Source organism: Sceloporus undulatus, chromosome 5, assembly GCF_019175285.1.
Source record: "Sceloporus undulatus isolate JIND9_A2432 ecotype Alabama chromosome 5, SceUnd_v1.1, whole genome shotgun sequence".
Classification (NCBI taxonomy): domain Eukaryota; kingdom Metazoa; phylum Chordata; class Lepidosauria; order Squamata; family Phrynosomatidae; genus Sceloporus; species Sceloporus undulatus.
In genome coordinates, this window is record NC_056526.1 from 26,836,104 (window position 1) to 26,861,704 (window position 25,601).

The following is a 25,601-nucleotide window of genomic DNA, read 5'->3' on the forward strand; positions in this document are numbered from 1 at the left end:
GACTGACATGATATGCTGTCTATGTGGTATTCCAGCCAGCAGTTGAACGGCTGCATTTTGTGCTAGCTGCAGCTTCCAAGTCTTCTTCAACAGCACCCCACATAGAGGACATTACAGTAGTCTAACTGGGAGGTTAATGGTGCATGGACTACTTTAGCTAGATTATTTTTAATTTGTGTTTTTAACTCTTGTTTTTAATGTTGAATTGCTGTACATTGATGTTTATACTTATTGTTAGTTGTTATTAAGATGTTGTAACCTGCCTTGATCTCAAGGAAAGGCGGGCTATAAATAAACGATTTATTTATTATTATTATTTATCTCTGTCCAAGAAAAAATCATAGCATGACACTGACACTGGCACCAGGCCCTCCATGCCACAGAGGCCACTTGGGCCTCCAGTGACAAGGATGAATCTAGAACCATTCCCAAGTTAAATACCCGCTCCTTCAGGATGGTACAACTCCATCCATAATTTATTTACTTGTGTTTAATATTACAGCACACTGTACTTTTACAGTACCTATTCTTTAATCTCATTGCAACTTTTTTTTTAACTTCTTGTAACGGGGACGTAGCCAGGGTGTGTGTGTCTGTGGGGTCTAGATTCCCCCTTCCATTAGATATAATGAATGGTTTATGCCACTGCACCACTGCACCCAAGTCCCATTATAATAGTGGCACTTAGTCTGGACCCCCCCCTTCCTAAAATCCTGGCTACGTCCCTGCTTGTAACTTGTCTGGAGAGAGCCATTATGGTGTAGTGGTTTGCGCACTGGACTATAACTCTGGAGACCAGTGTTTGAATCCTTGCTTGATCGTAGAAATCCCACTGGGTAACCTTGGGCAAGTCACACTGTCTCATCCTCAGAGAAAGGCAATGGCAAACCTCCTCTGAACAAATCTTGCCAAGAAAACCCTGTGATAGGTTTACCTTGGGTTCACTTTCCATAAGTTGGCAATGGCTTGAAGGCATGCAGCAGCAGGAGCAGCTGCTACAATTTGTCTGAAGTTCTAGTTTGGGAGAAAGGCAAGAGATAAATCAAATAAATACATTAACATTCTCAAAGAGACAAGGTTTTAGGGAACGTTTGGTTGGAACATTTGCAATAAGTGTTCTCAGAGTGCCCTCTGCTGCTATAGAGTCTCTTGTTTCCTACTCTGAACAGCCAGTAACTTTGCCCGCTCATTCATAGAAATCCACTGGATGACCTTAGGCATGTTACACTTTCTCAACCTCAAAGAAGACAAAGGCAAACTCCCTCTAAACAAATCTTGCCAAGAAAACCCCACAATAGGTTCGTCTTAGGGATGGAAATGATGAAAGAACAGAACAAGAGCAGCAGCAACTGTGCCCTGGGAAGGGCTTAGTCTGACTGCAGACAGAAAAAGGTGAAGGCAAAGAGGGTATGTGCTCTTCAGACCACAGTGGAATGGAAATGATATATCGTATATACTCAACTATAAGTTGAGAAATTTATGCCCCAAAATGGACTCCAAAATCATGGATTGACTTATATACGGAGCAATAAGCTAATACTGCTTATAAAGTTCCTAAAAGAAGTGCCCATCCTTCCTTCATAGCCAGGGATCATTAAAAAGGTCCCTGTTTGAGTCCCCGCATACTGTCCTCTCTCTGTGTGTGTATGTCTTATCCCTCAGCCTTCCTTCATACCCAGAGCTAACAAACAGCTTCTGAGACAAGGGTGAGAGAGAGAGAAAGAATTTGCCTCCCTGTTTGAGTCCCTGCACTGCTCTTCTGTCTCTCTCTGTGTGTATTATCCCTCAGCCTTCCTTTGTAGCCTGAACTAACCAACAGCTGGTGAGGCAAGGGAGAGAGAGAGAGAGTATGCCAAGACTTGTACCCCATTTTGCAAGCCATGAGCCTTGGAAATCCTGGGGGTAATGTGAAGAGAGAGAGAGAGAGGTTTGTACCCTGTTTTGCAAGCCATGAGCCTTGGAAATCATGGAGGTAAAGGGAGGGAGGGAGTGTGTGTGCCGAGATTTGTTTCCCCATTTTCCATGCCAAGTCTGTGACCCTTGGGAGAGGTCCAGAGAGGGAGAAGGAGCGGGGGAAGTGGTGCTTTGTTTCTCCCTTTAGATCTTTTGTAACATGCCCCAGTGTTTGACCCTCGACTTATCCACGGGTCCTATCAAAATCCAAAATTTTGGCACCCAAAACTGCCCTTGAGGTTGGCTTATGCACGAGTATATATGGTACATCAAATCAGTTTTCTATAATGAATTTTGGGACTGGTAGTCCAAGTCTCATTCTCTGTCAGGAAAGGTATGCTGCATTGAGAATTCTTAGCACTCTCCAGTGCAAATTACAAATGATAGGCTGGAACCATAGAAGTTAAAGTGGAATAATATCAGTATAATTGTATAGTGTGAATGGGCTTCCTTTCTAGTGTGAAGGCAAGTTACTGGATGCTTACGACAGAGGAAATGAGATTGTTTGCAAGACTGAGATGAACAACTCCCCAGTTACTTTATCTTGCTTTTGAACATTCCTTGGGTACCTGCTGTACCTGGAGCTTGGAAATTTGACTTGTTTTAATTACCATTCCCAGGATCCCTCCAGCTTCCAGACTGGGAAGTTGTTTTCCACACAAGTAACATCTCCATGCTTTCACTTAACCTTGGTCCCATCACATGAAATCTCTTCCCGGCTTATCAAAATCTTGAAATTATGTCAAATACTTGTAGGCTAGACCTTATTTGTATTTGGTTTGGATATTTGCATCCCCCCCCCCCATTCTGATATGTAGAACATTTCAAGATTTTGGTAAAAGTTACTGGAAGGAGAGGTTCATGTGAGTAGAGTTTAAGAATTCATGTGTCCAAAGTTAAAATTCTAATGATCATTTTATAAAGCTCAAATATGAATATACCAAATATGGCTATACAGTACATACCAAAAAAAGTTTAGAAGTCATGTTGTTGTTGCTGCTGTTATGTTTCTTCAAGTTGTTTCTGACTTATGGCAACCTAAGGCAAACCTATTATGGGATTTCCTGAAGCTGAGAGTGTGTGACTCATCCAAGGTTACCCTGTGGATTTCCAGGTCCCAGTGGCAAATTGAACCCTGATCTCCAGAGTCCTAGTCCAATGGTCAAACCGTTATACCACTCTGGCTCTACCTAAAGCTTCTACTTAATATTATTATTTTATCTCTTTTCAGAAGTCATAGAAAGAGATAAAATATTAGTAATATTAGGTAAAAGCATTACCATTATAAGCACATTAAAATGCTATAAGCCATATATCTGATATACTTTCATAAAGAGTTTTCAGAAATTAAATTCTTTGTACTTTCTTTTATTGTTCTCTCTATTTTAATATCAGATAGCAATCACTTTACAACAGGAATCATTGATCAAGGCTCAAATCTGGGCATTGAACACAAACTAATTATTTATGAATATTACACAGCAGTATAATAGGTGCAAAGGAAAAGCATTTCAGGGAAAAAATTCTTACTGTGAAAAAACCTTGAGTGACCTTCTACTTCATGGTTCACTTGGTTAAAGGCTACATTTACACAAAACCTTCCTGCAGTCATGAGAGTAAAGTCATGTCTTAGAACTCTGTAAATACAGTTTGATGCAGTAAAAGTGCAGTTAAGTCCCTTTGGAGCAGTAGGTCTGGACATAAATAAAGTATTAAATGAGGCAATGTAGTTTCTAAAGCAAGACAGGGTGACAGAAGTGAAATTAATGTAAACTCCCAATCGCATTTTCAGACCTGTCGTATCTCTTGGCTTGTAGAGTTTTCTCCATCCCAACAAGACACATAATGAATTAACTGTATTCCTTTCAGCCTATGCGGCTGTACTGTAGAATCATTAAATCACTTTGAATTCTTTTTCCTTCCAGACAATGTTGTAAAGCAGACTAGACTTTCAGAGGACATCTTACAAAAAAGTGCATGCTTACCTCAATAATCTGGTTTAGAAAGACTGTGAAGTCCTATCAACAGAAGCAAGAACATAAGAGAATGCAAAGATAAAGTCATGCTAGTCTGTAGAATCAGTATGTAGAGAGATCTGGTAGCACCTTTGACACTAACTAAAAGAAAGAAGTTGGCAGCATGAGCTTTTGTAGACTTAAATCTACTTCCTCAGACGTGTTTAGAGGTCTCTGCTCTTATGTTGTAGAGATGTAACATTTTGAACAATACCTTCAGAATCCCTCACCACTGACCATGCTGGCTGGGGGAATTTGGATGGCATAGTAACCTTGCCAAGTGCTGGGAAGTGTTAATATAGTCATGGGATATGGTGTGTATGTGTGTGTCAGAACAGAGGAGAAAAAACATAAAGTGAAGGGTTGATTATAGTTGCATTCATTGCTTATGTTCCTTTTTTGAACCTCTCTTAAAAGTTGCATTTCCATTCATCATGATCCCCCTGCTACGGATTTTACCAGATAAGAAGCGAGCTGAGGTGAATGGATTTTTTATAGACACCATTAAGAATATGATTGCTTTGAGAGATCAGCAAGACCCAAATGAGGTAAGACATTTTCTGTGTAAGAAAGAGATCTGATAGACCAAAACAAGCTCCATTTAATCCAGCACCCTTTATTCATCAAGTATAACTTGATTCTCTTGCAAGCCCATGAATAGTAACCCTTCCCTGTCATTTCCCCCCAGTATCTGCTTTTCAGAGATATGCTGCCTCCACTTACTCTGCGGACAATATCAAAACTGATACAAAAGGCCTTGGTCCATACTCAAAAGTGTGCCCAACTTGGCATGCTCAACAGTTCAGTTGATTGCTTTGATCTTGACTTCTACATGGTTTTGCACTTCATGATATTCATTGCAAGTGGAACTTGTGAAAAGGATACAAGAATTTTTGCTTTTCTGGTGTTCACATTAAAACTAGAATAGAAAATGGCACTCAGAGTTTAATCTTGCAGAATTCCTGACCCAGTTATGCTGTCCATTTAAAAGCATAACATTTCTTCAGATTCTCACTTTTTAAACTTTTATAAGCATTTATTTTCCTTTCATCATGTTATTCCTTGACCATGCCTCTCCCTAAACCCACCTCTGCCACCATATGTGGGGGTTTCACCCTTTTTATCCCACCATGCTGCAACCAAATTTCAGTTTATATTCCATCACTCTGCCACCAATTGTGAGGATTCCTCTTGGGTAATCCCACCACTGTGGTTTCTACTCTTTAACTCACCAACTGAAGACTTCCATGGCGCTCACTACAGTCTTTCCCTGATCCTCATCTTCTGCCACAATATAAGGATTTCCTTCTTTCTCATTTCTGTGACACTCACTGTGGGGACTATCTAAATTACTTTGAGGTATCTATGGGGATTTATGCAACCTTTGTCCTTGATTTGTTGTCCTTGCATGACTTTTTGACTTGGGGTTTTCTTGGCAAGATTTGTTCAGAGGGGCTTTGCCTCTGAGGCTGAGAAAGCATGACTTGCCCTAGGTCACCCAGTGAGTTTCCATGGGAATTCAAACCCTGGTCACCAGAGTTGTAGTCCAACGCTCAAACCACTACACCATGCTGGCTCTCAGTCGGCAATTTGAATCTGGAGAAAAGTGCTCTGCTAAACAGCCAAAGTCAAATGCAGATCTGAGATATGAGTTGAATTGATTCATTTAGCTGTTCCTGTTGCCCTTTCATGATGTGATGTGAGCTAATCAGCGAGTTCCAGAACTGCAGAAATTAAAATCATTAATTAATGAGTGACATAGAAAGTAAGCATACCACAGTGCATGGCATACAAAATACCAGCTGTGCAAAGATCTTAAAGCCCTGGAAAGAATTAGGTTTGAACATCAGATTTTTTAATAATGTCAAATGTGATTATGTGGAAGAAAAGAGAAGGTGGTAGTATTATTATTACTATTATTATTAATACTACAACGACTACTACTACTTATACCCTGCCCTTTTCCTGTTCTAAGACGCAAGATGGCTTACCTTGAGTAAGATACCAAATACAGTGTGCCTGCGCCATACGCAGCTTTCAGCTTATGCTGAAGCCGCACTGTAATAAAAAGAATGGCATGGTGTGCATGCCGTGCCACATGCATGAGTCCCATTGTTTTCAACGGGGCTCAAGCATACACATTTTTGCCATGTGTGTGTGTCCAGAATGGATCCCCTGCGTAAGGGAAGGGCCCACTGTACAAAAGTTAAAAATATCATTAAAATATCTTTAAAATTACAATCAGTTAAAATATAGTTGTTAAAAACAACAAATAAAATACAGATCGACAGTATAGCAAAGTTCGATAATGGTCAGTTCCCTTGAGCTGTCACACTTCAAGTGCCTGCCAGAATTAAAAAAAATATGTCATAACCTGCCTGTGGAAAGATAGCAAGGAGGATCCCAGTCTAGCCTTTTCAGGAAGGGAGTTCCAGATCCTGGGAGTAACCATTGAGAAGGTCCTTTCCTATGTTCCCAACAGATATACCTGTAGGGTGGTGAAGGAGAGAGAAGTTTATATGAAATATTTATTTCTAGGCTGAGTATGCTTCTTCTTTGTGTCCCACAAAATAATCATGCTGTGGGAAGTTTAAACGTATTTCCATTTTGTCTCTAGAGATATATTTGTGATTTACATGCCACTTCATAAGGTCATATGCTCTCCTCTGATTTTGTGAATTGATAACAACTGTACAACAATTGTAAAGCTGTAAAATAATTGCACACCTGCATCTCTTCTGGAAAACTTCTGCATGATGATTTTTTATGTTCACATTTGGAAATGACTTGTACACTTGAAAATGATTTACATTAAAATCATTCAGGGTGTTTGACAACAAGGACACTCTCTTTTCTAAGTTTGCCTTTGTGTCCAAGTTTATTGTTGTGCTAATGGCTCTAAGGTTCTAAAGTGAGACTCAAGTGTATTGTATTGTTGTTAACTTCAGCATTCTTTAGCTTATTTCACCTTGAACAAAGTGAAATTCTAAATACATTCTCACAGAATGGTTAGTTGAGAATCTTAATGCATGAGGCAGGTAACTCACATTTGCCTCAAGATAATAGCACCTTATTACATGGCATCGTCCCTTTTCTATTGTTATCCTGTGGGAGGCCATTTTAAAAGTACTGTATTTCTTTTTATTGACAGGGGGGAAAAACCCTATTAATAACCTCCTTTCCCACTTCTGTAGTGCTATGATTCACTAGACAAAAGAGCAATTGCGGTTTTATACTACTTTTGGGTGGTCAGTGGGTGTGCTTTGGGTGGAGGAAATGTAGTGATCAGGAGAGACAGAGAAGCCACTAACATCACTCTACCTGATTTTTGAGCCCTTTTCTTTCTCTGCAATGCTATGGTGTGCTAACGGTACCCTTATTCTCTCTCTTTTATTCATACACACACTGGAGATTATCAGATGAGGGATGTCCCAACCTTTTCCTGTCCTTCCCATGCAATCACAGGAAGGGCTTTCAAATGGGATTTGCGCTTATTGCATCCGGGAAGCGCACATGATGACGATCTCGCAAGAGGCTTTCAGATGAAGTTGTGCAGATCCCATCATAATCCCACCATTAACCTGTCATGAAAGCAACGTTTGGAAGCATTTTGCATTAATGGGAATTTATGTTAATGCAATGTTGCTTTAATGATAGGTTAATGACAGCATCGGTGCTACGATTTGAAAGCCTTTTGTGCCATCACAGTCATGGACGAGTTAAGGACAGGATAAGGACAGGGGAGAGATTCCTTCCCTATCCCATCCTCATGTGAAAATCTCCACTGTCACATATAGCTGAAAACACAAGCAGAAAAAGCCAAACCAGTCTTCTAGTTTAATAAAGCATTAATACCCTACCTCTTTCTTGCTATGTCTTCCTTCACACATAATAATTGTTGCACAAGGATAGACCAGACAAAACTTTCAACCACCAGCAATTAGTTTAGATTGGGAGGGAGCCCCCACAGGGATCAAATAGGGGGGAAGAGGGCCTTTTTGAAGGTAACACTGATTTCTCTGTGTGCCAAACTAGGAAAAGGAGTCGGGATAAAATCCTGAAGCTTATCATATGTGCAAGGAAAGTGAGCAATTGCAGTTGAACTGCATTTTAACAAACAATGCTATTGCAGCAGGAGAGGACCTCCCTTCAGTAAAGCTCTGAACTGAGAACTTTTACTTTCCAATTTTATTGCATTTAGATGTGGACTTTAATTTCCTGTAATTGGGCATGTGTCATATGCCTGCAAAAGCAGCAAACATTTCATTGATGAAGTCCTTTATCTCCCTGATCTTCAGTTGGTAATATGGGCAACAACAGTTTTTTAGAAAAAGAAAAAAAAATGTTAAGATGTGAAGGAGGACAAAATTCTTGTTTTTACAGAAGAGATTTTATTTATTTTAGATATTTTTATACTGCTTTTTAAGGCAACCTCGCAATGTAACTTACATAAAATAATGAAAAAACTTTGAAACTATATTCATGGCCTCTTTGTGAAGACTTCTCCAAACCTGACAGTTTACTTCTTATATCTTACTGCATCCCTAATACCCAATGAAGCCATACTCACCAAACTGGCTTCTAAAGAAATGTAGCACTAAGTAAAAGTTTCAAGGGGACAGTGTTTCTCTCTCAATAACATCAAGTGGAAGAAAAGGCTAACCATGGTGAGAAGGAAAGTATCCCAGACTCTGGTTTCTGCTACTGGCTTTTAAACAACGCAACAGAGCCTTTTTAGTACACTGCCCTTGCAACAGAAAAATGAGTAGAGCTAAACTGTTGTGTTTCAGATGACATATGGAATCCTTAGAAAACTTTTGGTTTTCAGAGGGGTATTGTTTGTAATCTGCCTTTTCTTTAATCAGTGACAATATGGTTATTGTATCTTACTCTAGTCATTTGATAGTTTCCCCTGGAAGTAAAATGCTTTTTGTCTCTCTGCCTGCCTACCTTTCTCTCCTATATATGCTGTCCTATTTCAAAATGTACCTTAAATCACATACAATGAGAAAATTAATTTAAAAAAAGCAGGCACAACAATAATAGCAAAAGTAAAGCAATGCAAAAAGTAACGTCATCAGAGATAACTGCCTGAATAAAAACAGTTTACATAAAAACTAAAAGTGTGAAGAGATTGTATTTCATAACTCAGTGGGACTGTTGGCTTTTCACTAGTAAAGCTGGTGTATCTCTGTGAGTGTGCATTTATGTAATCATACTCAGCACTTTGAGTCTCTTGTAAAGTATTTTTACAAACACTGGGTTATTGCTTAAGGCAGATGAATGAAAAGTATTGTCAGATAAGGGCCCTTATAAATTGTAAATGAGTTTCATAAAAGCTATCACCAAATGTAAACCAGCCCAAACAGGGAATTTCTAAAACACACAATTCCTCCTCAGTTTTCCCACAACTTCCTATCACGTAAACTGTCATGTGCATAAATAATTCATCATTCTTTAATCAGCCCTAGAGGAACATTGACCGCAATGTCATTTCCATCTGAGTGGCTTTTTAAAACCAAAAATATATTTAAAAAATAAAAATTGAGGTATATGTCTGCTTGCTGCATAAAATCAGTAAAACATCCAGGCCAGAAGTTCAGTTAATTGGCTATTTTGCTGTGACTCTGTATGAAAGGAAAATGACTTAATGGGAACTTGAAGGCAACAAGACCTCTTAGAATTTTCATCACCTTATTGAAACATGAGCTTTCACAGGAAGAAAATGCCTACAGACGAGGTAACAGAAAATATTTTATTCTTAATTCAGTTCAGATTTGGGGCCCATTGCATCAGCTTTTCTCCACCATTTCCTTTTCCAAACTTATTTTCTCTTTTGCCTACTATGCAGCATGCTAGAAGTCTTATTCCTTACAACCGCAGGAAAAAAGAGGGGTTAAAGAATTAACAGACTATGGAGAAACAGAATGGTTCCCAATTGGCAAAGGGGTCTGGCAAGGCTGCATACTATCACCCTCTCTATTCAAACTGTATGCAGAAAATATTGTACACACAGCAAACTTAGATTCAAAAGCAGGATGAGTTTAAATCAGGGGAATAAACATTAACCACCTAAGATAAGCAGATGACACAATACTACTAGCAGAAGCCAACAACGACCTAGAGCAATTACTGAAGAAGATTAAGGAGGAAAGTGCCAAAGAAAGCTTAATGCTAAACATTAAGAAAACAAAAATGATGACCACAAAAGATCTTTAAGAATTCATCCTAGACAACGAGAAAACTGAAATAGTCAAAGAGTTCTCATACCTTGGATCATATATTGACCAGAATAGAGACAGCAGTAAAGAAATCAGAAGACTAGGAATTGGAAGGGCAGCTATGAAAGAACTAGACAAGATCCTGAAGTGTAAAGGTAAACTCCAAACACTAAAGTGAGGACAATCCAAACCTTTGTATTCCTCATCACAATGTATGGACGTAATTGTTGGACAGTGAAGAAAGCTGATAAAAAGAAAATCAGCTCATGTAAGATGTGGTGCTGGAGAAGAGTGCTGAGGATACTGTAGATGGCCAAGAAGATGAACAAATAGGTCCCAGAACAGATCAAGCCCGAACTCTGCCTGAAATCAGGATTACTAAATTGACACTGTTGTACTTTGGTCACATCATGAGAAAGAATGAGGTAGGGGGAAGCAGAAAAGAGAGGAAGACCACACGCCAAATGTGTAGACTCAATCAGGGAGGCCACAAACCTGAGCCTGCAGGATTTGAGCAGAGCAGTGGAGGACAGGAGGTCTTTGAGATGTCTCATCCATTCGGTTGCCATGAGTTGAAGTTGACTCAAGGAAAGCTAAAAATAAAGGATCAAGAAAGGAACATGAGAGCACGTGGCTATCATCTTCCCTCCTCTTCATCAGAGCACTAAAAGACATGTGTTTGGCCTGCTACCCAAAATATTTAGGCTTTTTCTAGAGGGGGAAGCCTCTCTCCCCGCCCCACCCAGTATGTTTGATTTAAAGAATAATGTAAGCATTATCTTACTCTTCCTGCAATATGCTCTGTTGAAGAACACATCACTTGAATTTAAAATGTTTCAATTAAAGGCCAAACTATTCAGGTCTGTTAAAGGGACAAATGGGCACAATTGGTATCAAGAAAGATTCTGTAATTTTAATTAAAAATAGAAATAGAAAAAAAATAGCAATGTAACTTGTTCTCCTGCAAACTTTCACTGATACCTTAATGAATACTGTTATGTCTGTAAGTTTGCTCCAAAAGTCCAGTTGCAATGTTCCATGCTAGTTTTAACCCTACAATTGGTTTCCACTTATGGGAACAATTCTCATTGAATTGGATGTGATTTAGGTCTGAGCTGACTTGTATAAGTATTGTGCTGTTATAATACAAAGGTGTTCCAGCCAAGGTTTGGAGACTGCTATGTCTTGTAGTGGCTGGACCTGGACAGCCAGCAACAAAGGATTCTGGCCTCAGAGGGATCAAAGTTATTGTATATATTCAACTGTTAAGTTGACCTCACGTATAAGTCAAGGTGACGTTTTGGGGCCAAAATTATGGATTTTGCCATGACCCATGGATAGTTTGAGAGTAAAACTTGGACGCTTCTGCAGTGTGTGTATGTGTGCATATGGCAAGAGAGACTCTCACTGAGGCTTTTTGCTTAATTGTTTCAGCCAGATGTGCAGGTGGGAGATGGACTCTTAAACAAACAGCAATATCAATTAATCGCTCAGGACTCTTTCTGCTTGGTGCAAGAGAGAAATAAACTGCTCTGCTGACTGCATGGGGAAATCTGAAGGATCTGCTAACACATTACCATAGTAATCCATAAATAAATTGACCTATTATTTGGAGGTCAATTTTTGAGCATAAAGTTTTAGACTTATAGACAAATATATATGGTAATATTACACAGGAAACCTGTGCCAAAATCATGAAGCTACAAAACAAAATATAATACAGCTTTCAGGGTGTTACAATCTGGTGAGGCAACAGTGTTTGGGGGAAGGTGTTTTTTAACCTTTCCTTCCTCCTTATCTGGACCCTCCCAAAAGTTACAGTTATGTGCTAAGAATGGGGAAAGTCTGTATTTTTTTTCCTTTTGGGGCTAAGAACAGCTTTCTCTGAGGGATTGTGATTTCAGTTAGGAAAATGGCAGGTGTTAGAAAAATTACTGTTTGAACCACTGCTCCCCTTGCTCACCAAACTGGCCAGAAGATTATGGAAGGAAGAATCTAGGGGAAGGGAAGAAAGAATAGAAGAAACAAAAAAAAGAGAAAAACTAAAAGAAAAAAGCTTTACACAGCTCTGACCTATCTTGACCCTGGCCCTCCCACTTCTGGAATGTAAACCCCTGCTGGCTATGGGATTCCATTAGTTATTATTCAAACAAGTAATTTCTCCAAGATGTGAAAAGAAAATTGCGCTGATAAAAGCTTTGCATATCACTGTGTCCATAATGCACATGATAAGTACATACTATTTCATTTTACAACCTATTCTGAATCTTGAAATAGAACATTCATCTGATGAAAAAAGATTATATATTTGTCACAAGATCCCTTTTGCTTAAAATAATGAACTTACTAAGCAGAGCTGGCACTATCACAAGCTTAAGTGAGACAAGGTTGGCAAATTGTCAAGGTCCATTTTGTTCTGAAGAGCTGTCGATGCTCTGCACAGCTTTCCAAAGCTGAGAATATCCCCAGTGCATGATTCTGAGAAATCCTTTGTAGGAAAGGAATGTAGAAAATGACCTGTTTTGCAGCACAGGTGATTACCTCAGGCAAGGTTCCTGTAGAGCCTGGTTCTGAGGTTTTTAGGAAGTAGTTGCTTCTATATAGCTATTGCTGCCATCGTAGCTACACATCTCCAGAGATCTGGAGATCTTTATGCAGCTGTAGCTGCCAACACTGCCTCCTCCTCCTCCTCCTCCCTTTTCAAAAGTGGAAGCTTCAAGCACTCTGCCACTGCTGCCTCCTCCTCCTCTTTGGAGGGGAGCCTTCACCACTGTTGCTTCCTTCTCCTCCTCTGACAGGTAAGTAGTGTTTGTAAGAAATGCTGCATCTTTTTCTTTCTTGGGCTGCTGCCACGCTATGGAATCAATGCTGTTTGACATTATTTTAACCGCCATGGCTCGATCGTTTGGAATCCTGGGATTTGTAATGTGTTATGGCACCAGAGCTCTCTGAGAGAGAAGACTAAATATCTTACAAACTACAAATCCCAGAATTCCATAGCATTGTCAAACTGCATTAATTCTGCAATGTAGATACAGCCTTGGATCTAGGTCAAGCTTAGATCAAGGGGCTTGGTGGTTGAGGATGCTCAGAAAGGGAGTCAGATGTGTTAGTAAGGTTGCCCCCAACACAGATACATTCTCTTTGTTCTCATGGGACAGACACAGCTGTGTTGTCCCTCCTGGGCATCTGGGTGCTACTGCCATGCAGTACTTTATGAGCACATGGGAGCACCAATGGGAGTCATGGGTCACTCCATTATTTGCATCACAGCACTATAAAGAGGTGATGGTTGCAGTCTTTTACAGGCAAATAAATTAACATTTTTCAAATTCTTATCCTGTTTACAAAATTTAAACCTCTCACACTCCAACATTAGCCAGCTGCTCATATTAGCAAACAAAGCAACCTCAGTGCCAAGAACAATTTAGAAACATTTTAGAAACAGCCTGTCTTAAAACATACAATATTGAAAGGAGACATGGCCTGAAGTTTAATAAACTTGAAGCCTAGGGAGTAAATTCCAGAGCTGAGAAAGTGCTGCCCTCAAGCTTAGATATGTACAAATCTAGAGCCTGTCAAGTCAAGCACTAGCAGTTTTCAATATCTTCAGCTGAAAAAAGTGAAAAGGGAGATTCAATGATAAAAAGAATTAGAATGAATACAGATGTACCCTTTGAGTTCAGATTTTTTTTTAAACTATGGAATTGGGTTATGAAATGAGTTTTCTTCTGAGCTTATAGCTGTCTCCTATAAATTCAAACATACAGGCTCTGGAACAAATTGTGATTGCATGTTCCTGTCCTACCATGCTTTCCATTCTTCTGTTCATGCACCAACATGCAATGTATATCTGTATGCAGTCTTCTGATTTCTCACACTGGTAACCCTGACATATCTGCTGAATTTAACAGGTCGTTTTCACTTCACACCTACACCATGAGATAGATTAAACCAGCACTGGGGACTCTATAGGCCTACAAATGTTTTTTTTTTTTAATACTCCAACCACTAGCCAGATTGATCAGTGAACATGGATGATGAGATATGTAGTCCAGAAATATCTTTTGTGTCATAGGTTCCTAACCCTTAATCAGACAGAGAGTAGTGACTTGCTTCCGGCTTCACTGTTAGCTTCACAAATGAACCTATATTGTATTTATTTGTTTTTTCCTTCAGTGAGTTCATGGTGACCTACATAGTACCTCAAAGTTCCTCCCCACTCTTTAGTGTAATAACAAACCTGTGAAGTAAATCAGGCTGAGACAATCTGAGTGATTAAAGGTCACTCACTGAATTTCATAGATTTTTCAAGGCCTGGTCCAACACTGTAATGACACTGTCTTTTTTTTAACCAAAAACAATCTACTCTCTTGAGTTGTATCCAAGTCCAAGTTGGACTTCTTTAAATCAGCCAGAGAGAATAAGGTAGAAAATACTTTAGCTCCCAGTGGATTCAATGGGACTTAAATATGCTTACGTGAAACACCGTAGGGTCACATTTGATTCCTGGTTGATTGTTCCAAGTAAAGAAGAAAATCCTCCAAATGAATGGTTTAATATATCAGTGTGGCTTCCCGCAGATGCTTCTTAAGCATAGTTCCAACAGATATCTCATTAATCACAACTTTGTGATATTTCTTAACATCTTTGCTGACATTGTAACCAGAAGTGAACATTCAGGACTAGAATTTGGAGGTTTCATTTGTTAAATGGGCATTCAGTATTTTCAATTAAAGATAAATATCAGAATTCAGTTTAAAGAAGGAACTTGAGACTGACACTTAATATGTCTGACCTTGGAGAAGGGAATTGTGTTCAATCACATGCTTGGGTTTCATATTCCTGTATTTTATTGGATGGCTGTGAAGTTTAGAAATGGAGATTTAAAGAAAGATTATTAATGCAGTTGAATGTGCCTTGCTCTGTATGGCTTGGATTCATTCTTCTAATGTGCAACACAAAGCTTGCTATTTCCATGAAGAATTGCTTCTCAGAATGACCAGGCAGTGTTTAAAAACACTAATGAGCAGGAAAGGTATGGCCGGGAGCAGCCATGTCTCAAACTATAATGGAAGGCATCTTAGAAAGACAGGAAGAGACTCCTACCTACACTGCAGTGTTAGGCTTTAATCCTCTTATGAAACTATGCCAGACGAGTGTCTTTCACATAATAATGATGATAGCAACACCAATTGGTTTTTCTGATAGATAGTTTATTGTACAAAAAAACAGGGGGATATATAATCTATAATGAGTATCCATTTTCCAAGTTGTCTTCCATTTGTGCTGGTGTAGTATTTTTCTACAACAATTATTTTGTTGCTAAGAAAAGATGAAGTGCAAATACCTTTCTGTGTTGAGGGGAAATTGGGGGAAGATGGAGACAGGTGCCATGCATGAAGCCTGTTTGTCTATTTACCTTCCCACTTACCCAGTGGCATCACTAGGGGGGTGCAGGGGATATGGACTGCACCTAGGGATGCCATAACCTGGCGGCCCCCGTGACAAACCCACTTTTGGGGGGCCCCTCGGGGTCCCGGTCCAGTTTGGCCCCCAGCCCCCCGTTTGGGGCCCATGCGGCGCCAACCCACCTTCCCCTGCCTCCCTGCGCAGCCGCGCCACCCACCTCCTCCTCCTCCTCCGTTTGGAAGCGGAGGTGGTGCATGGGGGGAGGGTGGCGAGGAGGTGGGGAGGTGGCGCGGGCGTGTGCAGGAGGCGCACCTCCTTCTCCTCCTCCTCCTCCTCCTTTCCAAGCCTCCCTTCCTTTCTCCCTCCTTCCTCCTTCCTTCCTCCTCCTCCTCTGCCTCCCAGCCCAGGCCCAAGCGGAGGAGGAGGCAGAGGTGCCTGCCTGGCTTGGCGCTCCCTGCGTGCATGCGTGCACCAAGGCAGCAGGCACTGGCAGGCAGCCACCCACCACTACCTCTGCCTGGTGCGCCTCCGCGCTGGGCACTTCCTTGGGCCCAGGAGGCGGAGGCAGAGGAGGAGGCTGAGGCGGAGGTGGCTGCCTGCCTCCTGCCTTGGTGCGCGGGCGGGGGAAGTGCACCAAGGCAGCCACCCACCTCCTCCTCCGCTTGGGCCTGGGCTGGGAGGCAGAGGAGGAGGAGGGAGGAAGGAAGGGAGGAGGAGGAGGGAGGAAAGAAGGAGGAAGGAGGAAAGGGGAGGAAGGAGGGAAGAAGGAAGGGAGGAGGAGGAGGGAGGAAGGAAGGGGGAGGAAGGAGGGAGGGAGGAAGGAAGGAAGGAAGGACAAGGAGGAAGAAGAGGAGGAGGAGGAAGAAGATAGTGATGATGATGAAATGAACCAGCTTCTGAGGCACGACCAATGTAAGTTGCTCTCATTTTTACAAACTCATGCACAGTGGAAAAAAACCAAAGTCCCTTGACCAAGTACACACTTCTGAGAAGAACAGTTGAATCCAAGGGCAAACCTACTTCTTGTTAAACCACCTTGACATATTCAGTATGAAACCCAAAGAGTTTGGTTATGGAATAAGCCTCTGAAATATGCAAGAGATTGCCATGTTAAGTAAAGCCATGTTCAATGCCCAAATGTGCTGTTTGGAATGAGGGGAGGGGGAGTGGCCAGAAAGGGAAAGTCCATTTCTGTCATCTGTCTAGGAATAATGCCCAAATGTCCTCCATTTTGATCATGCCTAAGAAACATGTATTTATATTAACATTTTTTTAAAACCATCAAATTTTTCCATGTGTCCTCCATTTTTTAAAAATTTGCCGTACATTTGAAAATTTTGTCCTACATTTGTCCCGGTTTGGAGGTCCAGACTTATGGCAACCTAACCGCACCAGGTGACACCCTAAGGAGGGTGACACCACTGCTATATCTGCATTTTGGCAGGAAAGGGCTGTGGAATTCACCTGTATCTGTTTAAAAATGTTTTAAAATGACATTTTCTGGCCAAAGAGGACTTGTGGGGCCACAGGCAGGAGTGTAGTCCAAACACACTTTATTGAGGAAACAGGTTGAGGTGTGAAGAGCCAGAGGTTATGACAGAGAGATGAAGTCTCATGGGACTTTATAGACAATACCGTCTGGTGGCTTCTCGGCCATTGGGGTGGTTAATCTACTCCTGGTTTTAGTATGCATTTCGAAAGAGTGAGTGAGTGAGTGAGTATTTATTTATTTATTTATTCATACATACATACTTGCTAGAATATTTATATCCTACCCTACACCTGAAGATGTAAAAAAATAAGTAATAAGAAAAATAATATCAGTAATGTGAACACCAATAATCAAAATTAATGACATTAATTTAAACAATTTAAAACAGTGTAAAATTAAAACAGTCAAAAATAATTAAGTCTAAAACATATTAAACTATCTAACAAATTTTAAAAACTTTAAAAAGTTAAGACTGCACCTGTACCAATTGGATAGAATCTTGAGATAGTAACTGAAACCATTTGGGCCTCTAAGGGGAGGGCTTTCCATGACTGGGATGCCTCAACAGAGGAGGCCCTTTTCCACATCCTCACACAATGTAGTGTCCCCCCAGGCGAGACACAAAAGAAGGCCCCTCCAGCAGACCTTAGATCTCAGGCAGGAGTATTTAGGGAGAGATACTCCTTGAAGTGTTGAGATCCTAAGATAATACACAAGATTTGTTAGAATGCTCCGTTGTTTAAAAAAATTTAAAACTGGAGCAGATCACTGGCCTGGAAACTAGCAGTCAACACTGTTTATAGAACTAGGAATGCTGAAGCTTGACATGTGTAGCAGGGTTGGTCCAATGTATTTATTTGTCTGAGACAGAGCAGCAAATACAGTCGCCCCACCATATCTATGGGGGATCCATTCTGCCCCTGCCCCCCCCGAATACCAAAATCTGTAGATGCTCAAGTTCCATTGTCTCCAATGATGGTATGTGGATGCAGATGTGTCACCACTGGGGACAACTGCACTGTAATTGCAGACACAGGAAGAGCCCGCAGGAGGAGGAGGAAGACCAGGACAAGCAGGCAGTGCCAGGCCAGCCAGATAGATACTTGCTGCCCTGAGGGAAAATTTGCCAGGCACCGGAGGGCACAGATGGGCAGAGGGGCAAGGATGGCTGCCAGGAGATGGGTGTGGGGTATCCTTGGCAGAGCTTCTGCTGCTGCTGCTGCTAACTCCTGGCCAACCTGGTTGTGGGTGGTCTTCCATCCTCCATGCCCCATGGAGTGGGTGGCACCCACCCTGGCACCTCCCAGCTCTTCCTACTGCCCTACCAGCTGCCCTGTGACCCTTCTTCTCCCCAGGCACCCCTCACCTGGCTGCAGAAACAAGGCGGGTGCTACCTGCATGGTGTACAAAAAATTGTGAACCTGCATTTTTAATGCAAACTAACGCCTCAACTGTGAAGATTCTCACTCATCCAAGATTGTTTTCATCAGGGCTTCCTAACATTTCAAACATTCATTTTTTACCATTTTAGAATATCTTTGAATATTCTTTCCATTTCCAATTTTTAGGGTATGTGGCCTTACTGAGTAGTGAAAGAGTAATATCACATGGTTATAAGTTCTGGATTGTGCTGGATTGTAGGTATTGAGGTGACAGTGTAGTAGATTGGGGTGTGTGGCTTGCTATAGTTAGATTTTTGTTGTGGTGGTGGTAACTGAAAGTGCAAAAAACAAAAAAGAAAGAAAGAAAAAAGAAAGAGAGCCAGCATGGTGTAACGGCTTGACTGTTAAGACTAGGACTCTAGGGACCACTGAAACCCACTGACTTACCTTGGGTAAGTCACACTTTCTCAGCCTCAGAGGAAGGCAAAGGCATACTCCCACTGAACAAATCTTGCCAAGAAAACTCCATGATAGAGTCACCTTGGGATCGCTGTAAGTTGGACATGACTTGAAGGCATGCAACAAGAACAACAAGGATGAAAAATAAAAATTGAAAATGGGAACGTAACTGTTATTTCTTGAAAACTGATACTTAATTATAGTGAACTATTTTCTCAAATTTTGGAACTATAACTAATTACTTTTTTAAAAATAGCTTTCCAATTTCTGCCAGAGGAGAGATTCAACCTGTCCCACTATCATCCTTGTCTTCAGGAAGATTGGCAGGAGTGTTTTTCTCTATTCTATGGCATCTAGTGCAGTTCCCTGAACTTTCTGAACACATGAAAAATATTAAACATGCCTATTAAACCAGAAAAGAAAAGAATTCAATTTTTTTTTTCATAATTACATACAAAAATGTAGGTCTGTCTTCCTCCTTCCATTGACACACTTTCCATCTAGTTCTTGGGGGATTTATTTCAAAGACTTCAGAAAGCCTTGGAACAAACCATTAAAGCCAGGTTCAGAGATAACTGAGTGCACTTAAGCTCTTTTGAAATCAATGGAAATTCAGCACATCAGTAAAAGTGCTTACATTCAATTGATTTCATTTAATTTTGTACCCTAGATGGTACCCTAAGGCTAAACTCCATTTGTAGGTTTAGAGAATATGATATTGTTTCCCAGGGTGTACACACTAATTTCTTTTATCTCACTGTCATCCCTGCTTAAACGTATTTTTTGAAGACTGGATGAAAATGAATGCATGAATAACAGGGCCTTTCTAATGATTCTAATGATACCTTCCTGGGAGGAGTGAAAAAATTCTCTATCTCCAACCTTTAAAGGGTCTTCCAATAGCATTCATTGTACAACCTAATCCTAAGAAGCTGAAACATTTGCATAATTATTCAGAGACATAGCCATGTTAGTCTAGAATGTCAGTATGAAAAGGAGTCTTGTAGCACCTTTGAGACCAACTGATAGAAGGAAGTTGTAGTATAAGCTTTTGTTGACTTCAGATGTATGGAGAGGAAATAGACAAAGCTAATGCTACAACTTTTTGCACAGCTAGTCTCAAAGGTGCTACAAGATCCTTTTGCATTTGGATAATTAGGTATTTAATTGAGCAGGGGACTTAATTGATTGTGAGTCTACACAAATGTCAGTTTCTAATTTTTAAAAATTAAAAACATAGCCATTGTGGTCTAAAAATGACATTAGATATAACACTGAACTTCTATGGTTAGAATTTGTTTTTTGTTTTTTTCTTAAGATGGCATGGAGGGAGTATGAAGAAATGGCAGTATTTTAGCTGTATTGTTTTTCCAGTTTCCTCCCAAGATCCACTAAGATTCACCAAATCCTTACACTTAATTTTTTCCTTTAGTGGCAAAGAGGCACAGGGGGGAGTGATTAGTAATACTTCTCCATATCATAGTTCTAACATAAGTGCTGGAAAGTACTACTACACTTTTTGTAAGAGGAACGGACAGTCATAGAACCAGTGATAGTTGGAGAAGTCCATCTTAGCATTTCATCAAACTTTAAAGGAGCTACATATGGTGCTTTACATATTTTGGCAGATGTGTTTTAGCACCTTTGAAGTCTGGATTAAAACCCAGAATCAATTTGTTACCTCAATGGCATGAAAACCATAAGCCACTAACACATGGAACTTTTGGACCACAACTAGTTGGATCTTCTAACCCACAAATTATAAAAGATAGTGACGTTGTTTAGGCAATCACCTCACTTTTAAAAGCAAAGATATGAACAGTTGCACTTGTACAGCCTATTTATCTTTACCTTCTTGGCCCCTTGTGATTAAGGCACTATTCCTCCATGGCATGGGTTGGACTGGATGGCCCTTGTGTTCTCTTCCAACTCTTTGATTCTTTGATTCTAAGACCTGAGGTATTCAGTTACTTTGGAATGACCCAGGACCTTAAAACATGATGGGAACTTTTTTTAAGATACTGACTTATTGCAAGCCTAGTAACCATTGTTTCTGTGTTTGAAATGGGAAATGGGAAATGGGAAATTGGTTAAGTGGAGACTTGGGCTTTATGGTGAAAGGGGAAGAGAAGGGTCTCACCATTCCCATGTCAATAATCTGATAAAGTCTTTTGATATATATAATGAATAGTTCCGTTCATCCTCTTATCTCATTTGCCCTTTTCTTTTCCCTTCACTTCCTCCTCCATTTTATTTCCCACCATGGCTCCAAGAGTGTTATTTAAACCCTTGATTTTTTTTAAAGGTAATGCAGATTAAATTATTTGAATCATTTGTTTCAGATTTGCTTTTCATTTTCAGCATCCTGAAACCCAGCTCTGTAGCCACTCTGCAGTCCCTTTGGAATATCATATTTTTTTGCTGGCAGATTATGCTGGTGTTTGACAAATTTAAAATAAATGCAGTGTCATAGTACAGTGAACACTGGGTTGCAAAATGGACTGAATTTCCAAACCAGTTTTAATGCAGAAATGTGAAGTAGACTCATATTGAAAGTCATTGTTTTCGAGGATTTATGTTCTGTGCTTTAGGAACTCTATAGTGTGAAAGCTGGATGGTACATTGTGCTACAGTCCATGGCAGAAATATGAGGTGACTGCAGTGAGCAAAACGTCATGTGGCATTTGGAACCTGTGAAGTAACAACCAGGATTTGAGGAATAATGGAACTAGCCCAAAGATGCCTAGTATATATGTTTGTGTGATTTTTTAAATATCCTCCCCTCTCTTCATTCTGCATGACAAACCATTTTCAAAATGAAGAGACTTTCAGAAGCAATTTTGAAAGGCAGGGCCAGATTGAGGTGGTGCCTCATGTGGCAGATGCCAAAGGAAGGTGGCAGGTTTAGAGGGCAGGTGGCCTTTTCTTGCACCCTCAGCATGCTTGCTTGCTGTCCTTAGGTACAATGTAAATACTGTCCCATTAGCAGTGTTGAAATAAGAGTTATTGGGCTTTCTCATAATATGAAATTGAATAGGAACATTATATATATCTGTTGTCTCAGTTTGCATTGGCTAAACTGGGGCATAGGAGGCAGCTTTCCTTGAATCTGTTTTGTTAAGTTACTTGAATCTATTTATTAAGCTACTTAATAAATAGCTATATCTCTCTCTTCCAAAATCCACTGCAATGGTTCCACTTTAACTGCCATGGTTTATTGAATAGAATCTTTTTTTTTTCCTTTTCTTTTTTTTTACTTTATTATTAAATTAAAAAACAATAACATGGCAAAAATATAAATCTAGATTGTTAGCGAAAATCCCTTTATGGCTTCCACCAACGAAGTATTCCACCCAAACCAAAAATTTCACCAAGAACATGGGTAATTACTATCATCTCTTGACAATAGATAAGGCAACAAACATGTAAATCTGAAATCTCATGAAACACTCATTAAGGAAGAACTGAACTTAAGCTGGTTTACTATCGGCAGCAAAAAGAAAATTTGTTTAGACAAAGCAGATCCTGGTTTTGATATCAATAAATCCGAGTTCAATGAGTTACTACTCTCTCGAAAAAGCCTCAGAAAATAGCTAAATTTTAATAATATTGTTAACCCAAGAGAGGAGGAAGAATATATTAAAGTAGCAATGTCTAGATGGGCACAAGACATTCACACACATACCATTGGCTCAATGGGAAAAAAAATTGGAGATAAGAATGAAGTACAACCAGTTTATATTTTGAGGGAGAATTACTATAAGATGTGCAATTTCGTTGGTATCTGACCCCACAAAGCTGGCAAAATATACAAAGGGTATGACCCAAATGCTGGAAATGTAGGGAGTGCCTGGTTCCTTCTCCACCTTTGGTGGAACTGTAAGCATGCAAAAAAAATTTGGAAACAGATTCACGAATGGATCAGCAAATAGTGGACTAACAAATTAAGCAGGAACCAGTAATTTTATCTTTTAGAATGATATCTGATGATAACTTAGATAAAAAAATAGGGAAGTTATATTTTACTTAATTACACAGCATCAAGATATTATGCTGCCACAAATTGGGAAGATAGGGAGAAAATAGAGTGCAACAAACTGGATATTAAAGGTGTTAGACATGGCTGAATGGACAAACTTAGCTGTTTGGCACAAGGAAAATCATGGGGAAACTGCGGAACAAACCTGGAATCCCTTCCTTGAGTCCTGGAAAAAAGAAAGAAAAACATTAAATGTGATTTTAGATAGATTAAAGATTGTTTGAATAGGCTAAAACTTTAATAGATGTGGATTGCATTGATAATTTTGCGAACTAACATTCTGTTTTCTCTATTTTATATTAGAAGATGTACTCTTAGCAGAGGAATGAAGAAATAAGGGGAATTATATATAATTTTCGAATATATAATGTTTATTTTACTATAAATACATATCTCGGTAGTTAGATTTTGGAGCGTCTCAGTTGTACTAATTGTAAATATAAATTTCTGACTAAAAGGCGGAAGACACTTCCTTGGAAGATAAGAAAGATGAGTGCTTAAATTGTCTTTAATCCTCATATACAGACAAGAAAGATGATTAGTAAACTCTTCAGGAAGTCATTTATATGTTTTAAGGTAGTGTTTAGTTGTTTATGTTTGTTTGTCAGGGTTTAGGTTAGGGTTAGCATATTGTAAACAAGCTGTGTATGTATGCATATATATATGTATTGTATTATCATTGTACTGTAGCAACCATATAAGGAACTGTATAAACTCATGTATATTGAATAGAATTCTGGATTAGCAGTTTAGGGAGAAATATTTAGAATCCAGCCTTATGCCCCATTGTGGGAAGAATTCAACCAGGCATAACCATTTTTATTTGGAAAATTGGTATACAAAGGGATCTTATAGCACCTTTGAGACTAATTGAAAGAAAGACATGGTAGCGTGAGCTTTTGTAGACTTCAGCCCTTCCTCAGATGCATTTTTTGGAGTAGAGAACCCAGAGATGTTCCATGGCAGTTAAAGTGGAATCTATAGTGCTGTAACTGGGGCCAGAGTGAGATGATGATGTATTTCTGCCTCTCCTCAAGGCTTGAGGTAGGGGAGAGCAGGTATGTCTACATGTACTTATTCACTTACTGTTGCTATTTTCTCCATACATTGTAAGAGAGCAAGGACTTCCTCCAGCTGAGGCTTGATGCCCGAACTTCTGTAATGATGTCAATGTGGAACATTTGACATTGTTAACCAGGCTGAGTTTTGGCAGTAAAAAAGTGAGACAACTGCCAGCAAAGCCCACCTAAGAAGCAGCAGAAAAGGCTGAGTGATGAGAAATAGCTGGCCAGGCCTCCTTATCCTGATGCTGTATGAAACTACTAACAGCACACTTCCTTTGCCACTTACCCTGTTAGCTACACAACCCCAACTGCCAGGAAAGCTCCTCAAGAAGTGGATCAGTTCTTTTCAAAACATGTAGTAAACAACTGCCTGCCTCATGCTTTCACACAGAACTGGTGTGCGCGGGTGGGAAGGGACCTTAGCAAGAGAGTGTTGAATGTCTTTGACAGTTTCAATTGAAACAGATTATACAGCAAATTAAACAGCCAGTATGGATTATACACCTAGTATGGCATTGACTGAGCACTAAAGTTAGAATTGTCCAAGCCATTCTATTTCCCATCACCATTTACAGATGTGAGACTGGGCAGTGAAGAAAGCAAACATCAGAGTTTAGGTGTAGCAGACATGGAGGGGGGAGGAGGAGGAGAACGTTCTGTCATGCAGCTGTACCAGTGTGATACGAGATGTATGCACTGACTTTGTCTGGGATCAGGGATAGCTAAGGAAGTATCTGAATGCTCCAACTTTTGCTGCACACTCCTCCATAGGTTTTCTATGAATGTTATCTAGTTACACTAGCATATCCCCATTCATATTGCTTACTCTTCCCTTTTAATGCTCTTTCCAATGTTAATAAAAAATATAGTTCTGAACTAGGATATTAAAAGTTCAAGTCAAATAGTTAAGGCTATAGTGTCTGCGATTTGCCATCTATCTCAACTCAGAGTAACTAGAGACTACTACTCTCCTTTCACCCATAGAATCTGGGATATATTTTACTCACAACTGCATCTCCTATGGCTGTTTCATATTTGTGGTGTGTGTGTATATGAAGAAATTCAAAGCCATGGCTGTGTTAATTTGTTAAAATCAGTATGCAAAGGGATCTTGCAACACCTTTGAGATGGTACCATGAGCTTTTGTAGACTTGAGCTTACTTCCCACATTTTAATAGTGAAAAATTCATGATGCAAGTGAAAAGAGATGGAAAATATAATTTTCTTAATGGGACTAGTGAGAACACGCTGGGTGTTGTATACTTTAACCATTTTAGTTGATAGAAAATCACATGTTCCTCGTATATAGTACATGCCTTAAAGCAAAGCTCTTCTTTCTGTTCACAGAGTTTTCTTATAACAGGGGAAGGCAAAATATTTCTTTTGGTGATCAGCTCACCTAATCAAATACTTTTGAGTTTTTTCTTCCATGAATCCCCATAGCATAGAAGCGCAAGCTGCTAGAGAAAATGGAAGTGTGTTCGCGACACTGCTGTCAGACCTACCCACCACCATTTGCATGTGTTTGGTGCCTGTCATACGTCTCTCAAGACTCTTTGTGCTC

The 25,601-nt window shown here is 39.9% G+C and overlaps 1 protein-coding gene across 1 annotated transcript in view; it reads left to right on the forward strand.

The window, feature by feature from the left end:
• The window catches only part of LOC121930907 (thromboxane-A synthase-like), a 125,425-nt gene that overhangs the window by 7,843 nt on the left and 91,981 nt on the right, over positions 1-25,601 (forward strand). Inside the window, exon 4 of the mRNA XM_042467903.1 lies at positions 4,386-4,516. Within this exon, the coding sequence (XP_042323837.1) occupies positions 4,386-4,516 (131 nt within the window). The remainder of the gene's footprint in view (positions 1-4,385; positions 4,517-25,601) is intronic.